Source organism: Hoplias malabaricus, chromosome 1, assembly GCF_029633855.1.
Source record: "Hoplias malabaricus isolate fHopMal1 chromosome 1, fHopMal1.hap1, whole genome shotgun sequence".
Classification (NCBI taxonomy): domain Eukaryota; kingdom Metazoa; phylum Chordata; class Actinopteri; order Characiformes; family Erythrinidae; genus Hoplias; species Hoplias malabaricus.
In genome coordinates, this window is record NC_089800.1 from 57,188,876 (window position 1) to 57,215,021 (window position 26,146).

At 40.0% G+C, this 26,146-nt stretch overlaps 1 protein-coding gene across 11 annotated transcripts in view; it reads left to right on the forward strand.

Annotated features, from left to right (window-relative positions):
• Positions 1-26,146, forward strand: part of dph6 (diphthamine biosynthesis 6) — a 196,552-nt gene that overhangs the window by 138,288 nt on the left and 32,118 nt on the right. For 10 of the 11 annotated variants that reach the window (XM_066667608.1, XM_066667590.1, XM_066667600.1 and 7 more), the window contains 5 exons: positions 13,521-13,594; positions 15,287-15,405; positions 23,784-23,845; positions 24,246-24,340; positions 24,581-24,674. In XM_066667608.1, coding sequence (XP_066523705.1) covers positions 13,521-13,594; positions 15,287-15,405; positions 23,784-23,845; positions 24,246-24,340; positions 24,581-24,674 — 444 coding nt within the window. The remainder of the gene's footprint in view (positions 1-13,520; positions 13,595-15,286; positions 15,406-23,783; positions 23,846-24,245; positions 24,341-24,580; positions 24,675-26,146) is intronic. The other variant, XM_066667642.1, reaches the window with a different exon arrangement.

A 26,146-nucleotide genomic window follows, 5' to 3' on the forward strand; every position in this document is an offset into this window, starting at 1 on the left:
AGGAAGGGGGAAAGTGCTCTCCCTGTAGGTCTGTGTGCAAACATGTTCATTCAGCGCTGGGCCCTCTCTGGACATGGCCAGAATGAGACAAGCTGGGGATGATGGGGAGGGCCCGTGAACCTGCCTCAGGGCCTCTCTTTCTTTTACATCCTCCTATTCTCGCTTTCCCTCTCTCTGCCTTTTTAGGTTTAACAATCTCCAAAAAGCCCATCCTCTCCCTGAACAGCACCGGCCAATGCTCTTAACAGATGAAGGTACCAAAAAAGGTTCTTTGGCTTAGAGGAATCACTTAGAAATGCACTGATATGGGAATTCAGATGTAAATATCATAAATATTTTTCATGGGCATGCCTGGGCATGCCAGTGTATAAACATTAATACAGTTTAAAATTCTGAAAATATTAAATGGAAAAATTTAGGATTAGGGTTACAGAGAAATATAATGTTTATATCTGGATTATTACAAACATGACGTACAGAGATTAAAATGCATTTTAGCAGTGTGACCCAACATCCTGATCCAGATATACCTATTTGATTATATCACCGTTCAACCCTCTGGTTCTATCTATTTTAGTAATTGAGATTAAATTTTCACCAATTTCCACATAATTGAAAGATTCTGTATTCATTCAAAACCTTGCCTAGAACTGCTCGTCTAAGCCAAAACCAGCTAGAACCTATTAAGGTCCATTATATTTAAGTCTGACTTTTTGTAATTTCACTCATTTGGACCTGTGGAAATGCGTCGGCCTCCTCCAAGCCAAGCTCATTGTTGAGTGTCCCATGGGGGGCTCTACTGCAGCCACTGGGGGCCATCAGATACGCAGTCCTCATATTGTTTACCACACTCAGAATGATCTGTGGACTTGTGCTGGTGTACGATAAACAGTGACTTCCTTTCTGCATTCAGCAGAGCAACAGATAGCTTTGTTTGATGGTCAGTATTTACCCATTCACTCTGGGTGCATTTATGTAAAACATCTAGTTATAGGATTTTAACAACATGTATTTGGAAACGTTTCATTTCATTTCATTTCATTTCAGTGTGTTGGTTGTTCAGAGGTGATATTTTCAAATGAATGCCATTAGGTCTCTTTCTCACACACACACACACAAACACAAACGCATGTATTAATATAATATATAATCATGTGAGATTCATTCCTTTAGTTTTGTTTCAGTAGTTGACTTTTAAAAAAGTTAAAATGAACTGTTTTTTTTCTCCACACTTCATCTGGAATGTTCCCATTTAACCCACAAATTAGCCGCTTTATATGTTTGATTTAGTTTTCAATATGCTTGGCCAACAGTATCAGGAACTTACCATCTCTGTTTTCTTCTGCTGAGCGTATGTTTCATACCGGCTTCTGATGTATTCCACTCAGCGTTCACTGGAGTTTGATTTGTGGTGGTGGGAATGAAAAAACGATAATTAGCTGTTGAATCACCCTCACAGGAAAAGAGCAGTTTTAGCATCAAAAATGTGTTCTGTTTGAGAAGTGCGATATTTTGAAAGATTCATCCTAGCAGTTTGAATTAATTAGATGTTATTAAAATCTTTTTGGGAAATGACACTTGAACATAGATGAAAGAATATTTTTAGGTGCCATGCTGAAACGCCCCTCTGCTCTTTGTAATCTGTGAAGTATGTTGGGAGAACTGGTGCGTACTGTGATGCAACAGTGCCACCTATAGCTCTCGCTAAATCACAGCTCTGTTGGACTCACTCTGTTCATCATCCTGAAGAATCTGTCTGGCTTTTTAGAAATCAAAAGAAGGTATCATTTACTTTGGCAGCATTGTCAATGGAAAAAAAAGTCCAATTATACATCTTATTTCATCAGCAGTGGTGCTTATCGTGCAGTGACAGTGTAGCCTTGCAGTGGTGCCCCTTGTTCTTGGTCACTGTCTGTGACTCTCAGGCTTTGATGTGTGTAATCTGAGAGGCAGAAGGCATGGCACAGGCTGGTCATTCAGTGATGAGGCTGATCTTTGAACCTGGCTTTCAGAAGGAGAAATAACAGTTTTGTCACTGGTGGAGGGATCTTTCATTTCTTTATGTGTGTGCTGATAGTGGGGATATGCCAGTGATTGATGTGCTCTTTTCTTCAAGTACATGTCTCATAAATCAGTGGCCAGATTGAATGTCGGCTTTGCTTCACGATGTAAAAGGATTAAGCATTCTTCAGTAGGGGAAATAAGAGAAAGAGAAGAAAAGGGCATATTTTGGCACATCGCATGCTGTGCAGTACCCCTTTCAGTTCTTTAATTCCAGTATATTTACCAGTGGTTTTGAGGTAATGTAGTGATATTAGTAATGTCATGTCAAATGAAGTTGATTTAGTTTTCCCCACTCATTGAACTGCTGCCCTCTCATCTTCCTCAGTTGCGGCCGAATGCTGCCAGTGATTAAAATCAGCTGTGTCAGTCACCTCTGGCTGCAACACCAGTCCCCCTGCAGGATCCTCAAAAGGTTACTATTAGTCATCTCAAATCTTCCCTGCTACTCATCTTCTCTTTATAACCAGCATATGAGAGGACTTTTTTGTATGTGTGTGTGCGTGTATGCATGCCTGTCTGTGTCTGTACCTTAAAGGTCAGGTCACAAGCGCTCTGTCATATGAAGTTAGTTGAGATGGCACCGATTCGATGCTGGATATTGGTATTGTACTAATATCAACAGAAAATAATATATTGGACATTGGACTAAATTCAGTTCTGATTCTAACAAATTTAGCCTTAAAATGATTTTTTGCATTGCTGAAAATTGTCATGAAAATAAAGTAAAGAATGCACCAATATTGGAATTATGAAGTGTCATAACGTAATAGATACTGATACATAAACATTTATAAATATGAGTGAAATTAGGACTATACCTGCTTGAATTATAGAGAAATTATTATAGAGAAATATAAATTTAGTTTCTATGGCAATACAAATCAGTAAACTCAATACGTAGATGACATTGATTTAATATTGAAATATTTTCTTAAACAAAATATCAGTCTGTACCTGTGAATATCTCTTCTCTAGAAAAACAAAACAGGTATGGAGTATTATTGCAGGAACACAAGCCTCTGTTTCTAAAGGTACTTAAGTTTCATTGAAACATCTGTCAATAAATGGATGACATGATCTACAGTATTAAAATTTAAGAAGTGTATGTGTTCTTTTATAAAATATTGTGGAGTTTTTTTTTTTGTAAAGAAAAGTATAACTTTTCACTTCAAATTTCATAAAAGATAGACTGCTTTAGTTTAGCCATTATGTTGAGACCATAGAGTTGTGTTTTGAGAAGGAAAAAAGAGTTAAACTTCACAGATGCCATTATTTTTGTTATTTGAAGCATATTATTTGAGGGAATAAAAATACTGTTTTGCAAATGAAGCTCATGTTTCTAGAGTAATGATATTTTTTATCTCTCTGAGGGGCGATATATTTGACAATTATTTTGATGGAACTAATACTTTGGTGTATGCGGTGTGTTCTGTAGTTTCTTTTTACTGGAAGCATTTTCTTATTTTTGTGAAATATATTCCCTAAAAGGTCCAAAATATTCTAGACAATTCAGGCAGCGTTTCCCCTCACATGTAATTCACCTGACATTTTTAAAACCCACTGAAAGAGGATGATTATTTTGGTAGGTGATTTCTATGGCCAGGGTGTACCTGTGTCTTTTTCTTTTCCTCCCCCACCCCCATCTGACATGTCATGGATATCCACAGAAGAGCAGTGCTCCGTCGCCTTTGTAGATGAACACTTCCTTCCGTTGCCGTGTATTAAAAACACAGGAGTTTGGGCTGAGCTAATCCTGGTGTTTAAGTGCACTCCTGGGCCAGAGCGGGCTCCATTATCGACATCATCAGACGAGTCCAGGGGCCTCCTGAGAGCAGGGTCCATCAGGCCAGTCCAAACACACGTTTGTTTTCTCTTTTTCCTGCTCTGTTCGTCTCCAGGCCTCGGTGCGAGGGGCTAACTTTTATCCGGAGCCTTCAGAAGAGCAGGGCGGCGGCGCGGCGGGTGCCCTGGTGGATCTCTCCCGCTGTGAGGAGTGTGAGGCGGCGCAAGTGGGGCCACGGGGCCGGGAGCTGCACAGCCACGAGGATCGATCGCTCTCCAGAACCGAGGTGTCAGGAGCGCTGCACAGGAAAAAAAAAAAAAAAATCAAACCCTCTCTGATTACTGCCACATTACTGCTAAAAAAGAAGAGAACTTAAAAAGAAATGGATACCTTTAAACCTGCTTAATACATAAATGATGACCTCTCAGGTCCCTCCCAGGATGCTCTGGATCAATAAAAAAAAAATACAAAGTGAAAGAACTTCACCTGCTATAGGTGCATCGAAGCCCTTACTCTTTGTACTATTTCTGTCCATTAGCTGGTGAAAATGCTACATTTGGATCTCCATTAAAGAAGCAGATACTAGGCAGGCACTACGCCTGAGGTGGCAAAAGTAAAAAAGCAAAAGCAAAAAAATCCTCTCCAGGATTTCATTCCAACTGCTTGGCTTTTCTGATCATCTCAAACCAACATGAGTGGTGTCACGGCATTTGAGACAAAATTCTGTGACAGATCTTTACTTTCTGGATCTGAATATACCCCTCTGCTCTACATCATACAGTTTCTGAGGTGCAGTAGAGCCAGCATCCTCTCTCTTTTCAAAACACTGTTACATGCTTTTATACTCGTCAGCTCCTTTGTGCATTCTTGTTTTCATTTGATCTAAATACGCTGTGTTTATGCAGACAGGCCTGCGTCTCCACTGTTAGGAATGGGTGAGGTTTCTGCTTGCTTTCCGCACAAGGAAGGATAGTTGGAGCACGGCAGATAAAGGCTAGTCACATTGTTTCATGGCTGTATGGAAGTGGTGGAACAGGATCTATTAGGCACACAGAGCCATTTCCCCAGCCATGCTAAAACTCCCCCCAAAGAGTTGATAAAGAGCCTTGCCTAAAGCCTTTGTAATTTGTTTGTATTTTTCTGCCTAATGTACTTTGCTCAATCTTGTTTAGTGATGATGGAGAAAGATAGGGCTTATCTTGGTTTGCCAAGGGCATGAGCAGCTAACACCGGTTGAACATTGTTGCAACTGAGTTTTTTTTTGTTGCCCTTTTTATCCGAGGGGCCTCGTCATTAGATGAGCTGTAGACATAGCTTGGAGTTATTTGCATCAAATCTCTGTAAACAGATTCAGACTACTTTGTTTGCCACTCAGAGATTGCGATTGAGTCACTGCAGGCCTGAGTGTGATACAGATGTGATACACAGCTGGTCTACACTGTCTCTGTGTAAAATGTCCAACAGTCAATATGACAAAAAAAAAATTGTGTAAGTCAGGATTAGGAAACTGAAAGATTGATGAAAACAGGGCGTCTGACAGTTAGTTGGAATTTGAGTTAAGAGAACTTGCCCTGTGAGACCTAATTGACATCAGGCAAACATCTAGATTTCTACCTCTACGTGTAATTATTATGCATAGATAAACAAGGCTCGGCGCAATCATGCTCAGACTAACGGAGATCAGTGCGGACCAAGGGAATATGGAACTGCCAATAAAACACGTTGAACTGGAGCCCATCCAACAACAGCACATTTTTACTAAGGCAGAAATAAAGTGGCAGAGCTGCTCTTTGTGCTAAGGATCCCTGAGCTGTGCTTCCCTCTGAGCAGGAGCCATTCAATTCTTTTATGGGTGCCTGTCGTCAGAGCGGCTCAATCGTTGCGCCTGCCCTTCTCCTCTCTTCGTTTCTCCTCTCCAAAGATGAAGACAAGGCTGAAGGATAGCTCTCAATCAGTTCCCACCACCAAAGAAAAGAAAAAACCACTGATGGCTTTTAATGTTTTGTTTTGGAGAACATTCCCTGGGAGAAATATTTGTGGCGGGCCCTCCCGCACCTCCTGCCGCTGAAGCCATAAGCAGCCTTATAAAAACAGAGTCTGCAGTCTGGACAGTGTGTCAAACCTACCGTTTTTGCTTTTTTGCTGTCTAAGAGGAGACGCTTCCAAAGTTGTTGACATTGATTCTAAAGACGAATCTTTGCTTTGTGTGGGTCTTTTTTCAATATAATAGCTTCCACTGTGATGAGTCTTTAAGGCAGAAATGCATTTGCTCACAACAAAATGTAAGTGGCATTGTTGTGGTAAGCTTTGAGAACCATATGGGATATGGATTAATTTTCCTAAACTTACTGGTGGTAGTATGAATGTGTCAGGCAAGCTCAGAATTGAGAGAGGGCTAGGTGCCAGTTTTTACTTGTTTATATCTTTGGCGTAAGTCACGTCAGGACACGGGGTGATTATTTTGTTCTTACTGAGATGCAGCCTGTCTAAGAGCCATTAACTTTTGAGACAGAAGACCTGAGGTTTAACCTCATCCTGTGAGACTGGAGAACTACCTTAGCTCTGAATTGTCAAAGCTGTGAGAATGGATCGGTTCTATATTCCCTACCTCATTCCAGCTCACAGTTTTCCATGCATGTTGATATGGAAAAGCTTTTTTTTTTGCCGGTGAGAGTGCAGTGAAACCCATGCTTTGTGCTTGCTTTGGCTCTGCACAGGTTCAGCTCGGCTCACGTCTGGCCCTGTGTTTACGTAACCATATATATTTAAGAGGAAACTTGTGAAACGTTAATCTCTCCACTTTTTAACCTTGATGAATTTCTACATTTCCCAGCTGTGCAGCATGGCATATTTATGCATGAGCCTATCTGTGAAAACAGCTCTGTCAGTGTAAATGAATCAGACTTAGCCTCATGTGTGCACTGCAGGCTAGGAGACTTCATACCTCTCAGCCTACATGCCTTCATTCTGGAATTAAAAAAAATCATAATAAAAATACTATGTAAGGTGTTGAAAGACTCTCGCTTTCTCTCAATAGGCCTCAGTTCAGTGAATTTCTTGAAGGGGTCATCGTTGTTTTGTGACTTGTGTCAACACAAAGTAAACTGTTATGGCTAGAAGACAATGGTCAGTGTAAGCTCTGCTACTGATATTTATCACATTGCCATAATACAAAGATATCTCAGAGGTTCTCTATTGTAATTGTAATTTTCACGTTGCACTATGAACTTGCTTCTAAGTTTTCTCTCGCAAAGTAAATGCTCACTTTATTTTGGAATAAATACTAGTGTGACATATTGGGAATAAACTTTTTGCCAAAAAGCCTTATTTGGAAAAAAGTATTAGAAGAACCACATTTTACCAACAAATAAAATTGTAAACCCCTCAAGTAAAATCACTAGTGAAAATAAGTCAACACAACCTCTAAAGGAAAAAAAAACCTTGCACAGACTATAAAATACTACATTAATTTGAGTAACCTATATAAAACTAAGGATATCTCCAATAAAATAAGGATGGTACTCTAGGGCTCTTATATTTCTTTTAAAATTAGCATTTTTATATTATTCCATAACACAACATTAGTCAAACATTATAAATAATATATAAATAATATTTGAAAAAACTATCAAGCAGATCTAACAACATGTTTGTAGCTAAAACATATAAGCTAATGACAAAAATAGGCAATGATCATAAAATGGTACAGGGATCAGAGAAGATTTAGGGGCAACTGGAGCGAAGAAAATCTGTTCAGGGAAGAAACAAAACAGTCTGCTTTTTATTTAAGGAAACATTGTTTTAACAGTATTTTAAATAACACATTTGTCAACATGAATTGTGAAAGCATGCAAGCCCCAAATTTGTCCACATATACTGAAGATATTCCAAAACGCTGGGCCCATAAACTTGGCTAAATCTTTTTACCATTTGAAGGACCCGGAAGACAAAAAGTTGGTACCCACCAGAGCTTAAAGGTAGCGCTGTTTATTGTTTTAGACTTTACAGTAAAAATACTGGAAATCATAGCATTGTATGTGACTCCATGTGTTTAACGTTAAATGTCCTAACTGGACCCATAGAGGGTCAGCCCTACTTTTCTTCTGAAGGTTCTTATTAAGGATGTAAGGTGTCTGACCTTGAACAGTGACCCAGAATTCCCGGCTTCTGTTGCCAAGTGCTGTAATATGTCACCTTGTGTGGGGAATGTGTGTTGCTAAGTAAAGGGCAGTGAGAATAACAGCATGTTCATCATGGCTTCAGTACACCTATCTGTCCATTTCTGAGAGTGGAGGTCTTTCTATGTGTGTGTGTCAGGCCCTGAAGGTGTTTGGAAATTTTATTAAGCACAAATTGTTTGACCCTACATGTGTTGCCACAACACAGTCTTCCATCTGCCCAGTGGCCTGTGTGCACGACTAATCCCATTTCAGACGAGGACAGAGCTGATATAATGGAGGGCTCATTAAAATCATGTCTCGTCCACTCATTCATTGATGGATCCAGAAGTGGGCGGGGTAAAAAAAAAAAAGTGTGTGTTTGTGTGCATGTGTGAGAGAGACAGTGAGGGCATGCTACAGAGTAAGATGGTCTTGTGTGCCCTTGAGCAAACTGTCATTCAAGATACTTTAATTAACTTTCTGCTTCTCCCTGCCTAGTCATGCACTGTGGAGGGGCCAATGTGAGGAACAGTGTTAACACTATGCTTCATGCTACTCAAACTTGACTGCAGACGTGATAGGATCTACATTAGAAGGTACACTGGATCAATATTAAGAAGCAGTGGATATTTTCAGTTTAGCTGTGGATTACATAATTGGGGGTTTTGTCTAAGTGTAATATGCCTGCTATATATTTAATCAATTTCTTTTTATTAATTATGTATTAATTTTGAAGGAAAGCTCTTTCCCAAAGTGTTCCCAGGTTAACATCTATGTGAAATTCATCTTTACCAACAAGTAGGCCAATGTGTAAATTGTCACTTTTCCCTTATTGCTTTGGGTAATTATTTCTGTTTCTGGAACACGTGCAAGCTTTAATCACTTAACATCTTTATCATCCAGCTCAGTGCATTCATTTTTATGAAAGACATTGGGGGCTTTCATTTAATGAATTTGACAATTAGCAAGTCATGTTAATGAGTGTTAGGGGCTAAGTAGCTTCATTGACAGGGCTGCGGGCCTCAGAGCTCTGCTGCTCGCAGCTGCGGTGCTTCATTTCTGCCTCTCCTGCCCAAAGCTTGAAAAATGAGCACGAGAGGAGAGGGAGAGAGATTAAAGGATGAGGTCGTTTGCGTTTGAGTGCTGTTTCATGCCTCTCCATCATACAGTTCTTGTATGCCATGGTAACAGTGAGATGGTGGAAAACAGATGCAAAAGAAACGATTTTTTGACCAGAACTAATTTTGAGCATTGTCTGAGATACTGTGGTTATGAGCTTTTCTTGAAATTAATAGTATGAAGTCTTTGATGTCATTGCAATTTTTTTCTTGGTCTTACATAAACCGCAAAAGATGAAGCTGTAAAAAGCGTAAAATCAAAGTATATGTTTTTACCGAGCCATGAATACATGGAACACTTCTACTATATCGGTCCTCCCAGATTGAGCAAGATGATCCCACCCCCACCCCATCCACAAAGGATGAGAAAATATGTGTAGAATTTGTGAAATTTAAGAGGCTGAGTTTGTGCTGGTAAGTGAGTAAGTAAGGCTAGCCTCCCTCATTCCTGTCAGTCTCCCAGCGATGACTCGATTGGGACAAAAACAAAGTGTCCTCCAAAAATAACCTCCTGCTCAAGCCCCATCATATTCTGGTTTGTTTATATATGGTCTAGGGCTCCAAATGCAGAGTGGAAAGAAATGGGTGTGAGAATGTTTCTCCCAGCTCCGCTGTGTTGGTCAAAGACAGAGAAATGCTATTATTATAGAATGCTATTAGGTTTCTAGAATTGTTTGGAAATTTTAGGTAGGGTTAGGGCAGCTCTACAGTCATGGCGTCAGCATCATTGTTACTAATATTTTCCCCCGAAGTTCACTAATTACTTGCTGTTTTTAAGGGAAAATCCTAATGGTCTGCTCTTCATTCAGACCAGTACATTTCTCTTTATACCAGTACAAAGCCGCAATAGCTTCATCTTCATGTGTTCTGTAGCAGATTTACTAAAAGTAACTGTCTTTCTATTGGTTTCATTTATGGGTTTGTTTTTGGGGAAAATGTTCCTCCTGCTTCTATTTTGGGGCCTTGTTAAAAGTAATAATTGCTACTTTCTCTTTTGGAAGTATTAGTATGACTCAGATGTTGCTGTAGTCTCGTATTGTGTGGTGAAGACATTGGGGAATGTACTTGAATCTGCTGCCTGACCCAGAGGTGTGTTAACATAATGAATATTTGTTTAGCATCAGGCACGTTTCATACCATGCTTCACTGCAGTTCAGGTCATACATTCCTGACTTCTAGATTTAGTCTCTACTAATTCATGGGAATTCAACATACATTAATTATGTGCACTCCCACATGAGTGGCACCTAAATTGTAGTCTTATCTCCAACTAATTCATAATAATAAATAGTCTTGTTTAGTAATTGTACTTAATATTTGACTTATAAATTCTTTAAACTGGGCGGCATGGTGGCACAGGCAGCATCACTGTCACACATCTCCAGGGTCCTGGTTGTGGGTTCGAGTCCTGCTCCAGATGACAGTCTGTGAGGAGTGTGGTGTGTTCTCCCTGTGTCTGTGTGGGTTTCCTCCGGGTGACTGTCTGTGAGGAGTGTGGTGTGTTCTCCCTGTGTCCGCGTGGGTTTACTCCGGGTGCTCCAGTTTCCTCCCACGGTCCAAAAACACACATTGGTAGGTGGATTGGCGAGTGTGAGTGCCTAGTCACAGGAATGCTTTGCGTTGTAGTGCCAGTCCCAAAGCCCAGATAAATAGGGAGGGTGGCATCAGGAAGGGCATCCAGCATAAAAACTGCCAGATCGATAGTGCGGATTACGGTTGATCCGCTGAGGCGATCCCGGAGGGGAGCAGCCAAAAGAAGAGTAAGAATAAATTCTTTAAACTGCCAAGGCTATTAATGGGAAAACATGTGAACCTCTAGTGTAGTGGCACAAAAAGAAATCAACTGTAGTTAGGTTTCTCAAAAAGCTCATATGTAGGTTTGTGACTTGCAAGACATAAAGAAAGTATAAATGGTCACATTAACTGTTGCATACAATTGGTCAATGGCTGTAGAAAGCACTTAGTTGAGGTTATTGTAAAAAACCTTTACATGCTAATAAACATAGAGGTTCGTAAGAGTAAACTTACTTATTTTAATTATGGGTTAAGTAAAAAGTCTGTTTTTAATAAAGATCACATATCATCATTCCTTCTTTCATTGTCTATAACCGCTTGTCCAGTTCAGGGTCACGGTGGGTCCGGAACCTACACGGAATCATTGGGCGCAAGGCAGGAACACACCCTGGAGGGGGCGCCAGTCCTTCTATGCCGGAATCACATCATTCCAAATTGTCCAAAAACATCATTGCCCTATTGTATTTCAAGTACTGGTGAGAAATGAGTGCACATTTTAGAAGGCCAAGAATCCAGAATTTGGGTATTTCCCAGTATTTCACCACTTTTCTCATAATCATGCTTGATGCCTTCTATTGCCCTTCAATAGTTAGTGCTAATTCTACAAAGGCCTATGCTTTATTTATTTGAACCTTGTGTAAAACATACTTAAATTTGTTCTATTAAAATAAGATGGGTGAATATGTGTATGATATTTTGTGGCTGTATAGATGCTCTCTCTTTCCCCTGTTGCAGCCGTGCCTGGGGCTGTGGTGTCTCTGTGTCCCTGATATGCACAGACACACCCATGCATATATATTCTTTATCTGATTAGCTGACACGTTTGTGCAGAAAGCAGCGTCAGCCTCAGGCAGGGCATGGATTTCATTTAAAAAAGTATCAAAGGTTTACATGCTGCTCTTTTTAATCAGCATGTTTATCAGGCAGAGAAAAATTGCAGGAAGGACCACAGGGAGAGGGGGGTTATCTTAAGCACCAGTAGCCTGGGAAATTGATAATGGCTACAAGGTAATTTACTGCCAACTTGTGCATCCCTGCGTGTAGGGCTGGCCTCCCATTCTAATTACAGCACATGTAATGTCCTAATGAAGCTGCGGGGTGGTGTGTGTGTGTGCGTACATATGTGTGAGTGTATGAATGTGCCTCTGTGCCTGTGTTCCTGTAAACTGTCCTCTTTTTGCAGATGAATATGAACTCATCTCAGCACTGGATGCAAATATCCCTGTCCCTCTGGAGTGTCTGGGTGTCTGTGTATTTATGGCACTGCTGGAATAAAACTGTTAATCATTTGGCTAATGCTAATTGCACATAGGAATGGAGTGTGTACTGGTATTAAACTGAATACCGTTGTGACACTGTGCCATGGTGTAGGTTTTACACTATCATGGATTGGATACTGGAGGGACAGAAGTACACTAAGTAACTACTGGCTAGCTTTTTTAATAGGCTACTCTCATGCTGTAGTAGCATCTTATTCCAAACTAGACATGAAAATATTAAACTCAGAATTATCCAAATATATTATTTTTTAAAAGTGTTATGTGTGTGTGGGGGGTGTACCTCCCTCAATTCATTCATTCATTCATTATCTGTAACCGTGTATCCAGCTCAGGGTCATGATTGGTCCGGAGCCTACCAAGAATCACTGGGAGCAAGGTAGCCTCCCTGTTTAACAGAGCTAAATTTTCTATAAATTTATAGCTGTGCTTTTGTTTGGTGGGACTGTGAATGATGCCAGAGGTCTGAGGGTCAATGACAGGTCTACTGGAATCTGTTGATAAGTAAATGGAGGGCTGAACAGACACCAAGCCATGGCTTTTTGAGAACAGGACGCACCCTGCAAGGGATGTGCAGAGAGTCAGGAAAACTCCACTCGCCTTCCATGTGTAAACATCCCCTCTGACTATCTGAGGAAGAGACCTGCTACTACGCTCTGTTTTCTCCTTGAAACAGAACGTGTTGATATTACTGCAAATGTAAATCCAGGAAAAGTGAAGCAAACGGAACATTCAGCTTTCGTAATCTATCAATATTACTAAACTAAAACCATTATTATTGTGTACCACTAATTCATTTTACAAAAATGGCCCAGGAATTGTTAATGTTGAATATTTTTGCTGTCCAATGAAAAACATGTATCTTCTTTTGTGGATTTTTAGTTTACCACATCATTTGAACAATGCATCTGTCCTTCACAGTGTGTGAAAATTTCATGATGAATTGACCAATAGAAATGCTACAAACTACACAATTATTTGGAATAAATAGTTTTTACATTAATGTCCATTGAGAGATAAGAAGTTTTTTCTTTCTCCTCCAATGTTGCTGTTTGGAGATACATGTTGTTCATTGGACATTGAATGATGTTTTGTTTTTTAAGTAAGTGCCAATATTATGTAAATGATCTTTTGTTCTTAGCTTTCAACCAAAAGAATGCTGAGTGATATTGTGATTTAACCCGCTTTCAGTCTCAGTTTTCTGAGATGGACTGAGATATTTACATGGATGTGCAAGAACAGGAAAGTAAAAGATTTTAGCTTTGTGACAGCAGCTTTATCACATTTCTGAGCAAGGCTTTCCATGTGCGATTTTGTTGACTAGGAGAAGGAAGATGTAGAAGCTGTTTCGGTTGGGGCCATTTTGTCTGACTACCAAAGAGTTCGGGTGGAAAACGTGTAAGTAAAACACATTTTTTTTCTGTAGTACCAGAACGTAACCATAATGTGCTATGCGATAAATAAAAGCAATAACCAATTTGCACAAGAAATCTGGTGATTTCCTAAATGGTCAGTGTCCAGGCATGGAATGTGTAACTCTTATGTTACCCATAGGTTTACATTTGACTCTCATATGCTGGGGGCAAAACCTGACATTATGTTAAACTCAGTCTGCTTTTGCCTTGTTCTAGCATGATATTTTTCTTTCTTTCTTTCTTTCTCTCTCTCTCTCTATCTCTCTTTCTCTCTCCCTCTCTCCTAGTTTCCCCTCAGCAGTGCCGAGTTCTCTTTGTGTCAGTTCATACCGCTGTCAGTCACTCATTGTTTCTGGGCTTGGTTCCTGAGGGTAAACAGGCAGTTCTATGGCTCTGAGCTCAGGTTACCTGGCCTGTCTCCATCCCTCAGACAGAGACGCCATTGGGCGGGGCCCTCTTCTGCTAATCACACTTTTAACTCTAGCTCTGCCCTCGGTCTAAGCCACCGCCATTGAAAGGGCGTCCATGCGTGTGCCACATGAGTACGGTTGTGGCACACTGCCCAAACGCAAAGAAAGTGCTAATCGCCTTTGAAGTAGTTAAGCTTATGACAGGTGCCTCCCTGAGTACCACTTCTTTCTCTCTCGCTCCGACTTTCTGTCTCGTCTGACTTCAACCTCTGTACTATTTCTACCCTTTACTTGTCGAAAGAAAATCTCAAACCTCTAAACAGTAATTAAAATGAAATTGTTAATGTAAATGTAGCTTAAAGAATAGTTTTAGAATTTGCTTTGTTGCATAATGTTACATAAAAAAATAATGTAATTTCTGTTTTTCCCATTTTTCCAAGATGTTTGTGTAAGACAAAGCTCCACAGGTGAAAAACAATGATCTGAAAAACAAAAAAGCATTTAGAATTCCGAACAGGAGTTATTAATTGGCTTTAAGATTAAAAGAATGATAAAATTAAATTGGAAGAAATGTGCTTGAAAATGAAGAGTGGGGGCGGGGTGTCCCACAGAGCAGGTATGTTTTGGGAGGTGTATCATTCTCAACACTGCAGTGACACTGACATGGTGGTGTGTTGCTGTGTATTGTCCACTCACTGTCCATTCTGTTACACACCTACCTCATTGGGCCACCTTGTCCAGCTCATTGTCCTCTAGTCCTTTGTCAATGGAGATGGGATGCTGCTGGTTGGATATTTTTGGTTGGTGGACTATCTGTGTCTGATCCACTCTTACCAGCACAACAAACATAAACACACCACCACCAAATCATTGTCACTGCAGCACCGAAACCTACCCAAATCATATCTGCTCTATGGGAGTCCTGTGGGTGTCCTGACCATTGAAGAATAGGGTGAAAGGTGGCAAACACTGTATACAGCACTACAGATGGACGCTAGTCTGTAATTGTTGGACTATAAGCTGCCCCTGTGGACAGTGAACCTGAGAGAACGAGCAGTGAGTGCAGAAAAATCTGTGTATGTTCTCTCTGCTCTTTATGGTGGTTTATGACTTGTTGGCCATTTTGACTGAAAGTTATATGAACTGAGGTTATGAGTTATATGAGCTGAACAAGCATTTGGCCTCTTGACTGCTGCATTGTAGTATATAATTATTGTTTAAACTATTGTTCAATAACTGATAATATTCTCTCTCTCTCTGAGCAGGTGCTCCAGGTTGCAGCTCCAGTCTCTGGCGTACCTGTGGCGGCGTGATCAGGCAGCTCTGCTGAAGGAGATGATATCCTGTGGCCTCCACGCCCTCCTCATCAAAGTGGCGGCATTTGGTGAGTGAGAGGCGACAGCAGGCAGCGGCAGAGCAGTCCGGTCGCCACGCCCTGCCATTCACAGCTTAGAGCTGGCCCTTTGGCTCTGAAAAAGGCCCTGGGGGGAACCAGAAACTAGAGAAAATTTTACTTAATCCCAAAATGAAATCTAAATAATCAGTTGTAGCTTAGCAGAAGTGTTGACATGTTAGCCAGAGACAAAATCTTTGAAGCGTAGGACAATATGAGAATATAAGAAGGCAAATCTGGCAGTTGAGGTCAGATCACAGCAGAAATCTTCCTCTCATTAATTAAAGTCGTCAGTAATCGCATGCCGCCTTATTGTTTTGGAAGCAGAGGCTTGTTTTGTGTTCATGCATACCTCTGAACACACAGGGCATGCAGTTCAGATTAAAATCTTGTATGTCTCATTTAAGCTGTTTAATGACAGGGTGACAGAGGAAAGGTTAGTGTCTTGTCACCTGTTCTGTGTTGCTCCATGCGCTGCCTGAGGCCAGATACATATCGGATTTCTCACTAAAACTCCCTTTTTTCGTTCTGTTGTGGCTAGTTCTCTCTGAACGTAGTTACGTGTGTTTGCTTGACATTGAAGTACCTTGACAGGAGAAATGATGAATGATAATTAGGTTGCAAATGGTTCTTTTTTTATTTCCCAGCTACTTGTAGCAATAAATCACATCTGAACTGTGTTTATGTGCATTTAAGAGCTTGTTGTCATTTTCTGTTAGTCTCCAGTTGAGAAGTCTAATGTGTAGACATTTGATCTATTTCCTTTCAAACCTGTATTTACTTTAGGCTTGTTTTCTGAAATGAGATGACATATATTGCATGTCTTAATTAAAAAATATGATGAATTGATCATTAAAGAACCACAGGTATTCACAGTGCCAAAATTTAATTTAGTGCTATCCTTGCATAAAAGTAATGTTTTTCACTTGTATGCTCGTTTGAGTTGCATGTGGCTCTGTATTTACAAACTTTATTTTAGGCTTGAATGACTGGAGATCTGATAGAAGCTTATTAGAAGAATGAAATGGAATTGCCTGTCCTTAATTTTTTTATCACCTCTCCCCAGCATCACAGGTTTTCTGTTGTAGTGTTTAGAGTGTCGTCTTTATATCCGTAAAGCTGATATTTCAGTGCTTTGACATGAGTGATGGTACTGTCCTGTGTTTCAACCTTCTGGGCTGAGCTCGAAGTAAAAGCAGAATGGGGATAATTATGCTGATGAGATTTTTTGCTCTTGAACACAAAGGCTCTTTGTGCATGTTACAGGAATTTTGAAATCACCCAACTCTGAGAGGCTTTCCAATTCAGCCCCAAGCCATCCGCCAGTGCTGAACACATACACACGCCCTCCTCACCTCACTCTGCGCTTGATAAACATGCCTCTGAAAGCAGATTCCCTGCATTTCTGGAAGCTCATAATTAGAAAGGAAAACTAGCATAGGTGAGTTTGTGTGCGTTTTCTCTTTGGCTTCAGGTAGAAGAGTGAGATGTTATCGGCGCTGACTCCTCACCCTGCCCCTGGCGTCAGTAATTAGAAATGAGAGAATGGAATGGTCTTGCAGTGCCGTGGGGCCATTAGGCCCTGCTGCTATAATTGCAGCTTTCATCGGAGCAAGCTGGAGCAGCTGGGCGTGTTGTGTGCAGGTATTGGGTGACAGAGAGGCGTTCTACAGGGGGAAGCTTTATGCACTCAGACCACTGGAAGAGCTAAAGAGTCCTCCTCTCCCTTGTCAAGGTTCAGAACGAGATGCGAAACCACAAATTCTGGCTTTGTTTAGGATAGAGACCTGCACGTCTGGTCTCGGTTGTGGCTTCTCTTGAGAGCAGGGGTGGGAGTGGGGGTGGAAAGAGGTTATTTGTGAGTAATGGCACATAAAGAATAGTCCATCCCATAAAGGAGTTCACACTCAGCCCCTCTGGGTGGTTTTACAGCATGTTGTTCTCAGACAGGTGCCCACACACAGCTTGACTAACAAAAACTTATTCATGTGTTGTCAGTGCATTTTCCCAGTAATCTCACAGTCGTCATGCCCACAAATAGTGGTAATTGGCTGGAGAAAATGGCAGCATCAAGCGTCATATGATTAGTTCATTTCTTGGTTTGTGGAGGTGAAGGTACCTTGATGCTGTGCCACCTTCATTGTTTAATTAGTCTTCAGATCCAACAGGGTGCAAAGTTGAGAGCTAGTCTAATAGTACCCGGTTTGTAATAAGATAGTCAAATAGTACTCAGTTTGTAATGAACTAGTGTAATAGTACTCAGTTTGTAATGAACTAGTCTAATAGTACTCAGTTTGTAATGAGCTAGTCTAATAGTACTCAGTTTGTATTGAACTAGTCTAATAGTACTCAGTTTGTATTGAACTAGTCTAATAGTACTCAGTGTATATTGAACTAGTCTAATGGTACTCACTTTGTAATGAACTAGTCTAATAGTACTCAGTTTGTAATAAGATAGTCAAATAGTACTCAGTTTTTAATGAACTAGTCTAATAGTACTCAGTTTGTAATGAGCTAGTCTAATAGTACTTAGTTTGTAATGAACTAGTCTAATAGTACTCAGTTTGTAATGAACTAGTCTAATAGTACTTGGTTTGTAAAGAACTAGTCTAATAGTACTCAGTTTGTAATTAACTAGTATAATAGTACTCAGTTTGTAAAGATGAGATCTAATAGTACTCAGTTTATAATGAACTAGTCTAATAGTACTCAGTTTGTAATGAACTAGTCTAATAGTACTTAGTTTGTAATGAACTAGTCTAATAGTACTCAGTTTGTAATGAACTAGTCTAATAGTACTCCGTTTGTAATTAACTAGTCTAATAGTACTCAGTTTGTAATGAACTAGTCCAATAGTACTCAGTTTGTAATGAACTAGTCTAATAGTACTCAGTTTGTAATGAACTAGTCTAATAGTACTTAGTTTGTAATGAACTAGTCTAATAGTACTCAGTTTGTAATGAACTAGTCTAATAGTACTCCGTTTGTAATTAACTAGTCTAATAGTACTCAGTTTGTAATGAACTAGTCTAATAGTACTCAGTTTGTAATGAACTAGTCTAATAGTACTCCGTTTGTAATTAACTAGTCCAATAGTACTCAGTTTGTAATGAACTAGTCTAATAGTACTCAGTTTGTAATGAACTAGTCTAATAGTACTCCGTTTGTAATTAACTAGTCTAATAGTACTCAGTTTGTAATGAACTAGTCTAATAGTACTCCGTTTGTAATTAACTAGTCCAATAGTACTCAGTTTGTAATGAACTAGTCTAATAGTACTCAGTTTGTAATGAACTAGTCTAATAGTACTCAGTTTGTAATGAACTAGTCTAATAGTACTCGGTTTGTAATGAGCTGGTCCTAATAGTGCTCAGTTTGTAATGAGCTAGTCTAATAGTCCTCGGTTTGTAATGAGCTGGTCCTAATAGTGCTCTGTTTGTAATGAACTAGTCTAATGTGTCCTTTAAATATGTATAATAGCTGTGATGTTCTCCCAAAGTATTTTCTATCATATAAACAAGATTAAACACTTTTATGATAAAATATGAAGTTGTCCATCTCTGTTGTCAACCGCATTCTTAGGCCAGATAGATAAATTGCTCAAAAAAGCAAAACAAAAAAAAAACATCTGTGATATTCTTGTAAATACAATATAGAGGGCCTTTATTAACATGTTTCACTGAGTCTTAACTAAGCCTCATTCTGAAAATTTCAGTGCCCATTTAAAACAATACAGATTTTCACAAACTGTTAAAGAGCATTTGTCTCTATTTTTCTCCAAAAGGAAATGATGTAGTACCTATAATTGCCTTAAACAGTGCAATCTTCCATCAAATCAGCATGAGTAGGTACTTTCTGGCCTATCTTAGTGGGTATGTCCAAATTACTCCAGAGAACAGAAAAATAATTTGCTGTTGACGTTTGTGGCACAACCAGTAGTAAAAAACAGTGATGGATGCAATTAAAGGAGCATTAGCTGAACAAAATGACAGTAAATGGAGAAGTATGCCCTCAGGTTGCCCCAGTTAACCTTGACCTGGATCACCCCTCCTCAAGTCCTTCTGACTAAGATTTTAAGCTCCCTGTGACAAAACTGAAGGCAGGATTAGTCACTGGGTAGACAAGCCCAGCAATCTTTTAAATATCATCGTATTACCTCTGAAACTAAGCCAATCTGCAGTGAGTAAGATTTTGAGTTATGATGTGTAATTTCCAGATCTAATGGCTTTTATTACAGCTGTTTACTATATGTTCTCAGATAGCGGTTTGTATTAGATTTTCACAGACGGGATTAAGCCCTTTTAGTTCTGTGAGATAAACATCAGATAAGGTTATAATTGCATGCGTTTTCTTTATTTCATTCATTGGATAAAAAGATTATATCCTTGATCTGCCTGAATTGTATTCACCACATGTCTATTATTCCATGCACTGCTTTTGAATTTCAGATAAGGGTTCGAGCAAATTTTCAGATATTCCTTAATCTTACCATCTCCTGTCTCTACCTGCCCTCACCCCTCTTACGACTTTCTCTCTATTTCTCTCTCTCTCTCTCTCTCCCTTTCTCTCCCTCTCTCTCTTTCTCTCTCTCTCTCTCTCTCACTCGCTCTCTCGCACTCTCCATCTCTTTGTCTGTCTGTCTCTCACTCGCTCGCTCGCTCGCTCGCTTGCTCTTACTCTCTCACTGAGATGGGGTGATAATGAAGAGTTATTGTTTTCAGTAAGGTCTTTGAGAGCATTGTTCAAAGGATGAACCAGCTCACCTTCCAGCAGGAGATGCTTTTTTCATGCGTTTAAAAGCTAAAATGTTACACATCATGAATCCAATTTTCCCTGCTTTTCTCTCTGAAGGCAGGGATTAAAGCCAAGCTGTCAGTCTGCACACCAGATCTTCAACAACCTGCGCTAGGCTGATACTCCCAGCGCAGACATTATCTGGAATCTCGCAGGCTTTTATTTAGCTCTCTGCTCAATAGTAGTGCAGCAGATTCTTCCCAGATTTAGTTTCAATTAAAAACCGAGCCAAAGAAGCAGTGCTTTTGAGGAATGATTAATTATAGCTGGTGGTCTAGTTGTTTGTGGAACAGAAACACACTGTCCCAAGGATAAAAATCTAAGTGAGAGGCTTTTTGTGTAATATTGAAATTAAATTAATATCCATGAACCTGAACAGCCTAATATTATAGGATGGCCTGAGGTTATGTGAGAATTTTCAATTTCTTTCTTTTTCTTCACTCCAATCTCCAGTCATTTCACTGTCTCATGAATGAACATGAGGGTACTTTGGAATTGAATATAAAAGATATTTTAGCAAAGTGTACTTTCTATAAAGTAAAGCCTAATTGAACATTGATTGTCGTGATTAATGCTATACCATTTTGAAACTCCATTTGTGAGATGGACAACACCCCATTGTCTGTACTCTACAAATGTGCAACACGAAGGAGAATTTGGAGATCTTTCTGCACAGTTTGGCAAACAGCGAAGCTTTAGAATCCATTTCAGTGAGGCTCAATATGCTGGTTTGAAAGTTCACTGACTTTAATTGCTGTTTTATAGGGTACTGGCTGAAAGCCTTTTAGAGTCAGGTCGTTTCTTTTGGGTTTCACTGGAGTCCTGTCTGTCTAAAGTGCACTGAGTCTGTGGTGCTGGCAGATGAATTGAAGTGGGCTTATTTGCGTTTAATGTGGCATAATGGGGTGAGGTAATTGGCTTCAGGTCAGGTAATAACGGGTGCAGAGCGGAGAGAGAGCGAGCCATGTGAACCTCATGGAAATGAATCAAGAGGCTGGAGATTTGTAGATCACAGAGGACATTAGCCTGTCTGTGTCTGAATGGCAGCCATTGTAAATTCATGGAACTTTAAAGTACGGTACAGCATTTGCCTGGACTTATTTTTTTTGACCATCATGTGTCAGGTTATCGACTTGGTACATATTACTACCAACTGCCCAGCTTTCAGTCAGATACTGTTTGAATCACATTGCTGTAAATATTGACTCATGCATCATTTTTTATTTAAGAGAAAGATCTTAATGAACATCCCCCCCACATAGCAAAATGAAGCCAATCATCAAAATTTGTTAAAAGGGCATGTCTAATTAAAAAAGGATATTGAATTTTAATGGCGCTCTCCCTATTGCCTTTGTGCAGGGTTAAGATGAGAGAGGAAGAGCAGATTAGATATTCTCACACTAATTATGAGCCCAGTTCCCCAGGGGTGGGTTTGAGGACCAGCTCCCTTTCCCCTCTCTGGCCTCTACTGTTCTCCTGCAACTCTGCAACCTCAGAGAGCACTGCAGCGTGACACTGGAGATACTCTGTCTAACGGGCGCCTTTCCCCCAGGGTCTGCGGTCAGCACCCTGACCTCTGAGGTTGGGAGGAAAAAAGAGAGCAAAGAAGCATCATCATCATCTCCTTAACACACTTCAGTTGACTCCTGTAATGGCCACCACTGTGAGACAGTAATTGAAATTTCAATTGGTTGAGAGTTTGCGGTTTGTTGTGAAGTGTCCACAGAATCAGATCTCCTCATACATTTGCAGTTTGTTGTTTGGTGTAACTTTTACAGTGTGGGATTTTCTGAAAACACACAGCTTCCTCATATTTTTGCTCAATATTTTACATCTTCTGAACAACAAATACTAGAGTGCGTTTGGTAGTTTTTATTTGAAGCCTGTCTGGAGAGTGACCTTATAACACAGACATATTTATATGACATTCTAAGGTAATTGCTTGATAAACATGCCATTGAATGCTTTTGCATGTGCTATGAAGTCCCCGTGTAGGTAGCCTACAAATAAAGCTTTACAAGCTTTTCCAAACATGGTATTAATGGCATATTGTTTAGAAATGCTGTACAGTCTTAGTTAAAGTAATCAAACAGAGGCAAATTTTAGTGATTATTTAATAGTTGTGTATTAGATCTGAGCTGTGATTTCTAGAGTACAAACACTTCTCAAGTGGAGTCAATTTTCCTCTTTATAGAAACAAGGAGATTGCGAGGTCGTTATGGGACACAGAATGGAATTGAAGCTATTATATTTTACAGAACAAATAAACTATTTCTGAAATAATACTGCTGCTTTGGATGTTGGTTTACCCCACATGCCTAATGATGTCAGTGTGGCCACATGTAGCCAGAGGCTTTAACAAAGCAAACCAAGTGTCTGAGGAGGAAGCCTGTCATCCAGACTTGAATTCCTTTGTAGTTCTTATGGACATGGCACTGTGCAGTGTGGTGATGTCTTATGTAGCTGCATCTGCTTTGAGGGGAGTGTTTGGCGGGCTTTGTTTTTCGGGGCAGTAGATATTGGCATGAAGAGCGTATGTGTTTGTTTATCAGACAGGAGGACAAAGGCTTGTTTATGACGAGAAGGAGATCAGAAACAGGCCGGAGGAATGTGCAGTGAACACATGCTGCATGTGCCTCAACCTGGGGTCAGTATCGAGCAATGAACTTGCCGCTGTGTTATGGGAATAATTTAGCTACAAGTCATGTTTACAGTGTTTTTCTCCCTAATCCCATAAATAGACATTCAGCTAAGACCAAGACACAGTACAATATACTTGTATCTTTTACAATACAAGCCCCCCCCCCCCCCCCCCCCCCCACCCATGTGTTAACAGGATTGGTTTTGCAGGTTTATGATGTGAAATTCCCTACCTGTGTGAATTCGCCTGTTTGAGACTGTCTTTTTAAAACTTCCGCTTCAAAACTGAAATACTGAGACGTGTCAACTTGATATGCCTTAAGTATCTCTCTCTCTCTCTCTTTCTCTCTTTCTTACTGTCACTCTCTATCTCTCTCTGTCTCTTTTCTTTGTTTCATTCTTTCTTTGTTTCTTTTCTATGCCTTTTTACCTCGCTGTTTTAGTTCATTTTTCTTTTCTTGCTCCTTTCTATCACTTACCTGTCATCTTCCAATCTCTCTCTCTCTCTCTCCTTCCCTCTCTCTCTCTCTCTCTCTCTCTCTCCCTCCCTCTCTCTCTCTCTCTCTCTCCTGTTGAGCACATGTGTGATCCCTGAGTCACTTCCCCGTGCTGTATTTAGGAGGGAAATACAAATAAACAGGATCTCTCCCACTTACATCCACAAAGGAACCAGGCAAGGGTTCGCTTTTCAGCGAGACTGAAAACTGTTAACCTTACCCGGAGAGATCTGTGTACACAATTTGCAAAGTCAAATAAATAGGAGCTGGAGCCAAGTTGTGTATGAGTGTGGTGCTGTGTGCACGAGTGTGAGAGAACGAGAGAAAGGCAGGGTGAGCGAGAGACAGACACAGTCTGCTCAGGCCTTTTCTTGCTGTCATTCTCAATCACTGTGCTGTGTCTGAGATCACGGCTTTTCTGTGTTGTGTGTCTGGCAGGCCTGGACCCTGGAACACATTTAGGAAAATCTCTGGCTGAGATGGAGCCCTGTCTGCAACAGGTCAGGGCCTACAAACACATCCATACACATTCTTATACCTGTGAATAAACTGTCTTCACTGTTGAATGGTATTCACTCAGTACTTTTGGCATTTGTAAGAAACAGAATTGACTATTAGTCAAGTATGCTGTCATATATAAAGAGATTGTAGTGTGCTTTCACACAAAGGCAAATTAATGGTGGTAAAATGTATTAAAACACACTATATTTATAGCTTCCATATTTGCGATATTGTAAAGGCTTGCATGTCATTTCCTCAGGAAAACACTGTGGATATCACCTCACATGGTATTATGCGCGTTTAGCTCATGCAAGTAGTACATGCTAGGATGCCATGCAATTATAAGTAGATCGTTTACAAATGTCTTGTGATATTAAATTATAATGGAATTTATTACAGCTTTCAAAGAAATATGGAGTGCATATCTGTGGTGAGGGAGGAGAATATGAGACTTTCACCACTGACTGCCCTCTTTTCAAGAAGAAGATAGTCATGTGAGTAACACAAATGGTTTTATTTGTATTCTTTTACTTTATTTATTGTGTACTTCATACACGTGGTTTTAGGCTACAGCTTCAGAGCCCTAAATGTACATAATGCTGAAAATCTATTTCTAGACACTGTCCAGAGGCATGCTCCAGTTGTTTTTCTTCATAAGCACTGTATGTACCATGTACATTTCTGTCACTAAAGGCTATGTCTTTAGCTTTGTGCTGATGTCAATGTTGTTGCAGTGACAAGATGGAGACTGTTATTCACTCAGCTGATGCTTTTGCTCCGGTCGGATACCTGCGATTCACTCAGATGCACACGGAAAACAAAGTCAGTGTGAGTGTAGCCTTAAACAAGCATCTCTGCAGTTTCATGTTTGTTTTATTCTCCTTTTCAGCTTCACTTGCCAGTGTAACAGGTCAGATAATTACAACTATTGATTCAGTGGTTTTGCTTCACTTGAGTCTGTGTTTAAGGCTGATGGTCTTACTTATTTGTTATTCAACTGAATGGTCGGAGTTCAGTTAACTAAAAATTTCATTTAGATGGAGGATGAAAATTTCTTGTCAAGCCTTTTCCAAAGCTATCATTTACTAAAACATATAACATTAGAGACCTTATTTCAAATGGTGTCCTATTAAGCCAAGTAATTGAAATCATGTTTACAGACTATGCTTATTTTTTAACAGCTAGCAAAGCGTAAAAAAACCCATAACTGTTGCCTTTCTCTGTGCGTGAGAAGTTTGTTAAAAGCCTTCCACCAGTTTGACACAGAAAAGAGGGAAGCACTTTGAGGCATTAATGAAAACTAGGTCCAGAGGCACACTCTCTTCTCTCTCTTACCCTCGCCTCCCTCCTCTCAATGCCCCCACGCTGCCTACTTTGACGTCTGCAATATTCACTCGCGCCTGAAACTAGGCCTGGTTTAACAAACATGTCCGCTTAAATTAAGGCACTTTGCATTCAGGTAGGCCTGGGAATGCACAATGGTTGCATCCAGCTTGCTGTCGCCAGGGAGATGTATGTGGGGGCGGGGAGAGGAAAAATAGAATGCAAAAAGAAGAGAGAGAGAGAACATGGAAAGGTTATTCTAGCCCCAGAGACTCTGCAGCGACTCTCTGGGCGGTCCAGGGGGATTCAGGGCCATACACTGCTAGTTGAGTTTCTTCTGAAAAGTTTGTGTGTTTTTTGGAAGTTGTTAGGGGTATTGAAATTTAGCCAGCTGGTGCTCTGCTTTATTCAGTCTGGTTACGCCACACCCTTGTCTTTCCCAATTATAATATACCTCTTAGATAGTTTACAGTGTGGACAATAGAGTTTGTCATGATCTCAAATTGAATTATTAAAAAGTTATATATTTTTAAAACTTCAACACTTTGTTACACCTTGTGAATTAAATGTTGAAATAAGTCATTTAAACCTAGGCATTTACATAGGTCTATTCAGCCTACAATCTAGATAAGCACACTAACAAACACAGCTTGTTTAAATCTAAGTTGTATGGTGCAAAAAAAATCATAAAACATAATTATACAGTATTTATAAATGCATCTAAGGAAAACGTGAGTGCAAAAAGAATTTCAGACTGTGTTTTTGAAACTTACAGTACAAGAGGCCAAGATTGATTTTTATTATTCCCCTTCTCCTGTAAATTTTCCGTTTGGGAAGTAGGGTTCTTTTGACCTCAGTGCTATTTAAGTTTATATGAGTGGGATGAGAGAGAGATGCTAGTTTAGTAATTGGAGCATAGGTTGCTGACTGGCTTGTACAGAGACTATACTGGGTCACAGTGTGACAGGGGGCTTCCC